At 37.7% G+C, this 11,248-nt stretch overlaps 1 protein-coding gene across 1 annotated transcript in view; it reads right to left on the bottom strand.

Annotated features, from left to right (window-relative positions):
- Positions 1-2,422: 2,422 nt before the first annotated feature.
- LOC104509712 (RNA binding protein fox-1 homolog 1-like) overlaps positions 2,423-11,248 on the bottom strand; it is a gene marked incomplete at its 3' end in the record, with an annotated part of 122,407 nt that continues 113,581 nt past the window's right edge. Inside the window, exon 3 of the mRNA XM_010151748.1 lies at positions 2,423-2,665. Coding sequence (XP_010150050.1) covers positions 2,423-2,665 — 243 coding nt within the window. The remainder of the gene's footprint in view (positions 2,666-11,248) is intronic.

The raw sequence follows: 11,248 nt of genomic DNA, 5'->3' as shown, positions 1-11,248 counted from the left end.
TCCAGGGAGGGATAGTATCCACAACTTTTAATATAGCAATGCAATTTAGAAAAATATATCTAAAAAAAAAACCTCACACACACAAAACCCAACCAACCAACAACAAAAAAACCCCACAAAACTTTCTCAAAAATACCCTAAAGTCAAAAGTAAGGAAATCTAATTCTTTATAAACAGCATGGGAGCTACTTCAAAAAGTTATGCACATTCCTCTGTGAGAAAGGAAACAGGAAGGCAAGAAAAGGATCCATGATAAAAAGAGCAAATAACTATACTGTATTCCCCAAAGACAAAAGGTTAGTGGAATTGAAGCGTTATCCCTCAGAGAATGGATATTTTCTCCAAGTGGAACCAGAAGGGAGAAAGTGTATGACAGGTAAAATATAAGTTGGATATTAGGAAGGCAAAAAGGAAGTAAGAGCACAGATAGCAAAGGATACAAAACCAAATAACAATAATGCCTATTAGTATATGAGAAGCAGGAAACTTTCAAGGGAATCACTGGATTTTCTAGCGCTGAGAACGAATAGAGCACTTTAAGAAGATAAGGGCATTGCAGACAAGCCAAATTATTCTTTCCATCAGCCTTTGCCGTGGCAGATGTTGGAAAGATGCATACCTGACTGTTCTGACAGACACTAACTCTTCCTTAGCCTGAAAAAATGAAGAAGGGGTGAGGAAACACAATAAACTGAAAACAATAAATGATGAGGGCAGAGCTCCCGGCCCACTTGCATCGAGAGGTGTTTTACCATTGATTTTAGCACTGATAGTCCTTTACTTCAGAACTGAATGTCAAAGAGATCAAGAGCCTCAAAATATGAAAAGGCTGAGCTAGGCATCACAGTGGAGTGTTCCGTGTGCAGCAGTGGTCATAAGAGTAAGCAAAACAGTAGAATATAAAAAGAATGTGGCAGGGACAGTAGGACAGACTATATTTTAGTCAATATCTGATCTCTTCTGGAGTACCTATTCAGCTTAGTATTCCTGCTATAAAGTGGCACATGACAAGAGTTTGACAACAATCAAAAATTATTATGGAAGAAAATTTAAAAAGCTGGAAAGAACCAGAAAGTTCTTATTTGTCTCTAATCAAAGAGAATTAGATGAATAAGAGGGGACACTGTAGAGCTCCAAAGAATACTATGGGATATAGGTAAATTCAATGCTCTTCAACCTAAACTTTCTCAAAATACTAGATCAAAGGGCCAATCAGGGCAATAAGTTACCAAGTCAAAAATAAAAGGACTGAAACATTTTACTGCATACCTGACAAAACTGTGTAATTAATTCACAAGGTCATCTCCATGATAATAGCAAGAAATATTCTTTTGTGCTTTTGCTATTGCTTTTCTTTCTTGCTCATACCCATATAAAGAAATTAATGACATGGCAATAAACATAAATCTTCAGAACAACTCATTTAAGGGAACACGCTATTCTTTTCCTCTTGCCGTAATCCATGAAACTTTTCAGGGTGGATACATGCCAGGGGAGGAAAGGGAGGTAAGATGAGGTATGGAGCATGGTTGTGGCAAGGATGACAGCGGCTAGTGGAGATGTTTCAAGAGCATGCCCAAATTGCAGTGTGCTGTCTGTTCCGCACTAGATCCTACACATGTGCTGCAGGTGACTGGTGGCTCAGAAATCTGCCCGCTGCTGGCACTGGATATATTGGGTCACAATCTTGAATTAAGACAGAAGCACTAAACTTTCGATGTGTGAAATTTGTGAGTTAAATTACAAGGTGGGAACATCCAAGGAGTCTCATGCATAATTCACGGCACTTCAGAACTTCATATATAAATCAAATAGAAGGAAAGTCTATCATTTCTGCTCTGTTGAGCACAGATCCACACACAACGTTGGCAATGGATGCACAAACAAGCTCTCTAGAAAATACAGTATTACAGACATGTTCGTCACAATGCCCATTCACACAGTTCCCCAAGTAATGTCAATACAGGATCATTCCATGAACACTTCTATCAAACACTACTCAGAAGTGTCAAAAATACAGAGATCATTAAAAACAACAAAATTAGCCTGTTGGCTTTGTTTTTTTGTTCATCCCTACCCCCTCCCAAATGAATGTTTACAAACACTCTTTTGCAATATTTTTCCACACTGGACTTAGTCAAACTTAATTATATGATTCATGGGCTTGCGATTAATCACTTTGTCTGTCTAACACTGTAGAAAAGGAAACTACAGATTCTACAAATCCCCCACACTTACTAAGAGGCTCCAAAAGCAGCAGAAATATACTCTCCAAGACTCTGACAGACTTTCAGCCTTGAAAATGTGAGTAATCCTAACACAAGTGAAGCGCAAGACTACTAAGTGTAACATAACAATAATGGTATCAGTAAAGTGTAACTCGAAACACACTGCTTTAGAAATAGCTGAAACCTTGACTTACTGTGGCTGTGCCGGAGACAGTTTGTGCATTTGTGTCAGCTGCACTCTGTTCAGAGTGTGTCTGAGCAGGAGGGTACATGTTTAACGTGTGCTCTGGAACAGTGGTTTGGCCTGTGTAGTCTGGAGCTGGATGAGGATGTGGGGCTGTGTATTCTGCAGGGATACCATTCTGAGGTGGAGCAAACTGGGCTGAGGCATAAGGCTGTGCCATTGTGTCAGGAGGTGCTGTAGCTTCCTGATTACCCTGTAAAAATTAAAGGAGAAAAAAGGAAGAAGAAATGGGGAGTGAGATAAAAGAAGTGATGATCCTGCACACGTAACACAGAAAGTGATGACAGTATTTCTGCTAAGAATGCTGGCCTGAAAAGGACACAATGTTTCTTGAGAAGAAAATTTCTTAAATTAATTAAACCCATTTTTCTAACCCTATTAAATCATGTTATAATTAGGTAAACAAATCTGCTGTTCTCTGGATAATTGCAGACTATTCTTTAACTGGGAAAGGTTAGTGAAGTCTACCTGAACTAATGCCTCAACTCACCCAGTGAAGAGGGACAAAACTAGTTTATTCTAAAGGCTACTGAGCACAACTGCCAAAACAGAGCTCTGATAAGGTTAGCCCATGGTCTGTGATCCATTCTGACCTACGATTTGCAGAACACAATATATGCAGCCTACAAACAGAACAGGATTTGTGTGCATACTGTTAACGTAACCATATGCTGAAAATATTTATAAAAAAATAATTCTCTATAAGATATTCAGAAATACTTTGAGGTACACTGTATCAAGCAACTGCATGAACAAATGCAAAAAAAAAAACCAATTAAAATTGTAAACATTTGAATCTAAATCTGCATCAGTACAAAATCTTAAGTTAACATAAAAGAAAAATTCTGTGTTGTAGGCTATCAAAAGAAATAGATTTAAAAACTTTAAAGGCTTTAAATTTGAACACAATAGCATTTCATTTCCATATTACAATAAGCCTATACAATTAAAAACAAATGTCCTCATCTCATTATAGACAGATCCAGCTTTATGTTTGATGTAATAAAGGACAGTCAAGCATGTTAATTTATCAACTAGAGACTTCTGACTAAATTCTCTGCTCATAATAAATAGTAATAATTCTAGGGCAGGAGACATATGGAACAATCTTTAAGAACCTATATAAAAGATGTCCAAAACACGATACTGCAGATGAGACAACATTAGAGGCCATTGATATGGGGACTATCCCAAACTCAGGTGGCCTAATTTACAAGATAAAATTATCCCTCTAGATAACAAGTAATGTAAAAATTAATATTGAAGTAAAATTTTAATGAGGTTTTTACTCTGTCCTTTTTCCACCAAGCATGTACAAATACCTGCACAGGACTACTGTAGGGTTTTTGCTTATTTGTACTCATCACTCCTTGATCTCCTACTTTAAAAATAGAATATATTCTTTTGCACTTCATATTTCAGGACATTCCCAGCAATTTTCAAATAATTCAGACATCAATTCTCTGAACTGAACCAGTGCTAAACTCAAGAGCTTTTAAGAATTTGCAAAATCACAGCACACGAATAAGCCTTGGTACATGGCAGGGTTAGAAGGGAAAATTTTCCTTTGTAAAAGGCATTCAGTGTGTCCTAAAAAATTAAAACTTTATAGCAGCAATCAAACACTCCCTAATTTTAATCCCATCTTTACTACTATTTTAGCGTATGGCCTTGAGCAAGTACTTTACATTGCTTCATTCAACCATCTTTAAAGCAGTGGCATTTACCTACTTCACAGGGTTAAATCACTAAGTTTCATTTACCTGTATCTACAATCATTCCAAGGTTATTGCTGCACTGAAACTTTCCCTGTTTAAATTTCAGTGGAGGTTAAAAACCCTTGTAAACGTATACTTATACCTTCTTATATTAAAAGGGCGAGGTCCCTTTCTTCTTTCTTTTACCTAATATTTTCACTATTTAAAAAAACAATCCAGGTTAAGTAAAAACCAGCAATGACTGGATTCCACCAGAGACATTTATTATATGTTAAAGACATATTATTAAAATTTGTGGGGGAGGCAGGGGACCATAAATTTTTAATCAGCTGTTTCGGGAAGGACTTCAGCAAGTGGTAAGAATGAACAACAGCAAAATCTGCCTATATAAGCATTTTCACGGTGCTGGCTTTGAAACACAGTAGTTGGTTACTGCTGGTTCTTAAGCTATTCCTTCATGTCAGATGCTAAACATGACATTAGAGTCAGCAGCTGTTAAAAAAGAACAATAATGGCAACAAAGGGACCAAGGGCTAATGTCCAGGTGCGTTTGATCTAAAGGTTTTTATACTACCTTGAGTCGTAAACCAGATGTGGCTGAGACCCCCACTGTTTCTCATTAACATTGGCAGCAGTTCCATGAGGCCCTAATTAATATTCAAAGCATTCACACTTAGTGCTAATTACAGCTAATATTTAATTAAGTAGGTTGAACTTTTGTAATTTTTTTTACCAGTAACAGAACAATTCACTTTTCAGATTTGTCATAAAATAGCAAACTGCACTAGCAATTCCAGCCCCTTCACATTGCTGAGACTCTTCTACCTCTTTCATTAGACTTGTTAAGCTGAAGCCTGTATCAATTATTTAGAACCAAGAATCCATAAGTAAGTAAAAAACAAAGGGTCAGAGGTTTGTTTCTTTAAAATTGGTGCCTACTGTAGCCTTTCCTAGCCATTAAAATTAGTGTGAACTTATGATTCACAATGAGTTTGATAGATACAGTATTACAAGGTAGTGTAAAAGTACATAGGTATAAACATGTTCTTTACTAGTTACATATGTGTATCAGGCCAATAGCTTGCTGTTTAGAATATGAATTTATATCAAGAACAACACAGTGTCAACCAACACACATTTGTATACACATGTGGTTGATGGAAACCGCAGACTACACAAAAGTCAGATACATTTGAAGAGATGTTAAAGAACCAGAATTAAATATAATCACCTAAAATGGCCCTTTATTGTGCCCTTTAAATACAGTGAACTAAAATGAATAAGGGAAATGATACGTCTAATGTATGAAGCTGAAAATATGAAATGGCCGTAAAAGCAACTGGAAATATTGATCCTAAATTAGGCTATGAACCCTAGTGTTACGATAATCTCAAAACTGAGGATGACAGTACACAGACTTTGCTTAATACAAACTAGTCATGAGAGGCTAAACAGAAGTTGTCCCTTCAGACTCAGTTCCAAGTATCTTTGAGATTAAATGACCCCTTAATGCTCACTTTGTGCATGGTTTTTAATAAAGTAGTTGTTGGCAACAGAAAGAAGAACAAAGGATGGCAGACAGTCAGGCTCTGCTAAATGTTCTGGCCTGAGTTTTAATGAAAACCACATTTCAACTGAAAAATATGCTTTACGTGGCAGTGTATAAAATCAAATTTATTGCTTTCTGGTTAAATGTTGAACTCTAAAGAACAAAAAAAGAAAGGATTCTGATGATGCAGGTAAGAAGTCACTCCTATTCCATATATATTACTCCATTTGAAGAAAAGCTTAGAATTTAAAATGCTGCTAGTATCTCAGATCTCAAAATGCCTTTTCAGCATCTTCTGCTCTAAAAGGATTTCATAATTAAGAAATGCATGAAAAGTGTCAAAACATAATAAAGCAAGCTTGTTATGTTTGTACACAAAAGACAGAGAACAGAACACATTACTTATGCAATGTTCCTTTTTAAAAACACATCTGCAGCATAAAAATGTATTCAATGAAAACCTTTCTGCTTGCCTGCATTTTGAAGTCTAACAGTTTATTGTTTGTGTGGTTTTTTTATTCTATTTTCTGTTTGGTGCTTTTTGCTTCTTTGGCAAGAGATATTTCACATTTAGAGAAAGCCTTTCATACTGTAGTTAAATGAGCCAAACTGCATCATATCCTTAGGGTACGGAAACAAAGAAGAAAAATGTAACATTACTCTGTAAACCTGCTGGTTATAAGAACAGCTCAGTTAGATATATCGAGCACAACAGAGATACATAATCACCACTGTAGTTTGTCCTCCTTCAGACTTAAGCAACAAAACAGGTATTAGAAATCTTGCATGCAGTGGTGCAGCTGGTTATAAAAAAATGTCCTGGCTTGACTAAAATCAAGAGTTTCAAGCGAAAATAAAAGTGAAAATACCTGCTGTACCATCCTGCTCCCTTTATCCTCCATAAACTTAGCAGCTGCTTTAGTCCCAGGCCATACAGCATCTGCCCAAAGCAAGCATCAATTATGGATGAGGGCGTGTGAGCAATGTAATGTGTGCATGAGTGTGGATGATCGGGGTGTTGAAGGAGGGGGAGCTAATGCAAGGCTTACTGACCTCCCTCTCAACATCTGACTGCTCCCAAAACCTAATCCAGATGGGACTCTTTCAGTTTGCTGGGCCTCGCCCCATCAATCACAGCAGGCCACTCCTCTGTCTCCTGCTACCAGTTAGAGAGTGCACCACTGAGCAGATGATTACACACAGAAGAAGAAAAAACACAGCTTGACTACATTAATAGCTGTTTAAAAAACATTAGAAATGCTACTATGTAACTTGCCAGAAGCTGAACGTTTTAGTTTTGAAATTAAGACAGCTGTATCCAAAGTTACAAACCCCCCTAAACTTGAAGTGCTCTGGCTTTTTGATAGCTACGATGTACAATAACATGTGTGCATCTATACGTGACTAAAACTTCCTACACGTGGTAGAGTTAATACGAATACAATTTCTATTTTAAAATAGCTGAACTCCACACATAAGCCATCAATACTGAAGTAGCCTGTTTTAGATTAAATGTACTTTATCCCTCCGTACAACTGAAATACTGTTTCCTTTTTTGTTTCATTTCATGACATCCTTCTTGCTTCGCAGGGGAAATATTTCAGAAATGCTTCCAAGGTTTAGTTCTGTGGGGCGCTTCAAGCAACTTCATACTTCACTGCTAAAGGAACTTCCCTAGCTGCTCTGGAGGGAGTTTTAAAATTATTAAACTTCTAGTTAAATCATATAATAACAGGAAAAAAGCCCCACAACTTAAGAAGATATAGACAGCCCCAAAGAATACACTCCTCTTGCCACTGTGTCGCAGACACAAGAATTCAGAAACGGGACAGACATGTTGCACGGAAATTATTTTTACACACGTTCAAATTTTAAGAGGTGGGCAGCAGGTAACAGCAGATAAACAGGCATTAATCCATCATTAAACCTATATTCCAGCTGAAATATATTGATTTTTTTTAAAGTGACAGTGTAATTCTTCCAGATTTGTTGCTGGCACTCCCCCATTAATGATAATAAAAGCAGCCACTTTAAATTTTTCAGAAGGAATAAGACATCCAACCACAATGAACAGATAATCACAACTGACTGACTCTGCGAGCTTTCTCTGTTGTAGCTTAATTATCTGACCAGGCCACTTGACTCAGATCATTTGCTTCTGCAGTAATACCAAATGAATTCTCCAGCCACCCCTCTTTTTTGGAAGGTTTAGTACAGAGCCAAATTCAGATTTCATTTAAAAAACAATCTTGTTCCAAAAGATGAGTATCTTTAAAAGGAAGAAAGATAATACAAAATAGTTGATTTTGGGTTTGTTTGGGGGTTTTGTTTTGGTTTTGGTTTTTTTGTGGGCATATGGTTAAAAGTTTAGTAGTAAGTAAGCAAAAGAGTATTTCTTACTACCTTAGCAAGCAAGTAGCATCTCTTTATTCCCATTACAAAGAAATATTTATTTTTGGTCTTCTTCACATATTGCATACTGTATTCCAGTAAACGTCCATGCTCTTGCTATTGCTACATATACATTTGAAAATGAAATGTTCATTTTGTGTCAGTGCCTGAAGCATGGAACAAAATAATGAAACATCACAACACCCTGCAAAGTAAGAAGGCAATATGCATTTACTTGTATTGAACAGAATCACCAGAACCTAAGTCCCAGACTTCATTCCTGCCTGCATTCAAGACCACAGAGTATTATGGATGTACAGATACATATGAAGAAAGCATTCCCTCTGACACCTTCATTCTTTCCTACTGTCACTGCCGAAACATTCTACTACTTTTATGATGCTGTGATTTATGACACCAGCTTTTCTTGTCCTACATGACAATTCTCTCTCCTGCTATTTCCAATGGCCTGAATGGACGTGACTCTGTCGCACTTATTTGTTCTGCTTCCACATTACCACATAAAAATATATATATATATATTTTAAGTTTCCTGCCTGTCCGTCGCTTTCTCCAACGCTGACTCTTAGGTATTTTAAGCAGGTCTTTTTAGCTGCAGCTCAACATCCCTTGGGCATCAAGACCAAGGCCAAAACTGTTGAACATCTTTATAAAAGACTTGTATGAAGCGTCAGAATGCAAGTTCACACATGACACCAAATTGGGGTAGCAGTTATAGAGGTCTTGAGAAACTAGAGGAATGGGCTGACAAGAACAAGATCAAAGTCCTGCTCTTGGGACAGAGCAACCCCATGCATGAGTATGGGGTGTGGACTGACTGGTGAGGGAGCAACTCTGCGGAAAAGGATCCGTGAGAGTCCTGGGAAACAGGAGGTTAAGCATGAATCAGCAGTCTGCCTTTGAGGCGCTAAAGGCTAACTGCACAGTGGGCTGCATTAGCAAAATGATAGTCAGCATGTGCAGGAAAGAGCTCATTCCTCCCTGTGCAGCACCTGTGAGACAGCCTCTGGAACACTGCATCCAGTTTGGAGATCCCAGGTCAGGAGATACATTTACAGATTGGAGAGTCCAATGGTGGGTTGCTAAGACAGCAGAAGGGATAGAGCACATGACATGTCAAGCAGCTGAGGCAGCTGGTTAAGCACAGCCTGCAGAAGAGAGGGCTAACAGACAACTTAATTGCATCTTCTCCAACATCATGGATGGTTGCAGAGACAGAACCAGAACTTTCTCAGAGGTACAAAGTGAAAGAACAAAAAGCAACAGTCAAAGCTGCAGAAAGCTAAATTCTGGTTGGCTATAAAAAATAAAATAATCAATGTGAGGGAAGTGAAGCACAGGAACATGCTGCTCAGATAGCTTGTGGCATTTTGTATATTTTCAAAACTTAACCGGGCAAGCCCCTGAGCAGCCTGATCTGTGTGGTTACCCCTGAATTTAAAAGGATGTTGGGATTAGATGGCCTCTGAAGTTCCCTTGCAGCCTAATTTATGCTATGATTCTAGGTGGTTTCAAAAGTAGTAGAATAGCTTGAAAATGGATTTTATACTTTTATCCTCTTTGATGGCTTTCCTCATAAAGGATTTACTGACAAGGAAGACACTAGCTACAACTTCTAGTCTGCTTTCTCTCATTTTTGGAATGTTTTCTTAGAAAAATATATTTACATTTGTTTAATCCACAGCCAGAGCAGTATGAAAGTGGCAATCACTACAGTGCATGCAAGACAAGAATAGTTTCCCAAACAATACAAATTAATGTTGGGAACTATGGTGTACCTTAACTTTCTGCCAAACGTCACCATTTTCATCAGATGTAGAGGAACATTGCCTTGATTTCTTTTTTTTTACCGCAATACCGATGAAAGATATGGGATTTTGTTAAGCTAATCAGTTCACAAGTAATTGTGACAAAAGAAGTGAGGGGTTAATGCACTGAACAATCAGTGGGAGTTGGATAAAGTAGACAAAGCAGCAGACATATATTATGCTATTTTGACATAAAAGGTTTTGTCCCGAGAAATCATTTCTTAATAATCTTAAGTCTTCAACATGCAAGAATGAAGGCAGCATACACCAAGTGGTAAATAACAGGCCTTCACAAGGAAACTGTAAAAGCATCGGTCGTCTTATAATCCAGCTAACACAAATCTCAGAGCTACCACAACTTACGTTGTGCATGAGAAGAAAGAAACCTCCACGGCAACCATGTAGCCTGCAGGTCTCAAAGCAAGAAATATTGCACCTTCTTTTATAAGTACAGACAAAAATATTATTCATAGCTCAAGGAGTGGGAGCAGCAGAGATGTGCTGGCAAGACTATTTTACTAGAATGCATTAGTGCAGCTGAGAAGCCAGATATACTAGCCCAGGTGACAAACCATGCTTACACAGCAAGAATATGGATGGTCTTGACACAGCCCTGCATCATGCTTCATAAGCTTTTCTACCAGACTCCACTGAGACTATTCCTGGCTTGTAATTTACACACAAGCGTAAGTATTTCCAGCATTAGAGTCAACAAATGTCTCTCAATACCACATTATTGAACACTGCAGAAGATTAGAGTCTACAGAGGGGAACTGAAGAGCAATCAAATGCAGTTGCAGGTGTAGGGTGTTCAACAGCTAGATAATTTCTAGAAATTAGAGAAATTCTTGTAATATAGCTAAAATAATTAATTTAAGATTTGTTATAAGCCGAATTCAACATCTCAACTGCAATTTACTCAAAAAAATCCCTAACTGAATTTCTCTGACTGGGATTGGATACAGCTCTTTTTTTTTTAAAGTGTCTAAATAGGGCAATTTAATCTAGATGAGTTTAGTATTTACAGAAAGTTATTCCCAATTTACAGACGCTGCCTAATCCGGTGTATCTTAAATGGACTGCTTTTTCACTCGGTTCCCTAATGGTCATACCACAAAACATAGCAATGTATTTACCAGCTTTGTTAGCCATAGAAAGTGGTAAACCTACAGTCACATGCAGAGGCAACATGTTTGAAGGCCATTTGTTCTGGAGAAACAATGTCAGAGCTCCACACGTACCTAATCAGCTATCTTTCACATGCAAACAAATGATCCTATATATACAAA

Source organism: Eurypyga helias, unplaced genomic scaffold (assembly GCF_000690775.1).
Source record: "Eurypyga helias isolate BGI_N326 unplaced genomic scaffold, ASM69077v1 scaffold4895, whole genome shotgun sequence".
In the NCBI taxonomy this organism is placed as follows: Eukaryota; Metazoa; Chordata; class Aves; order Eurypygiformes; family Eurypygidae; genus Eurypyga; species Eurypyga helias.
Note: the sequence above shows the minus strand (reverse complement) of the source record. Positions and strands in the feature narration are given on the sequence as shown.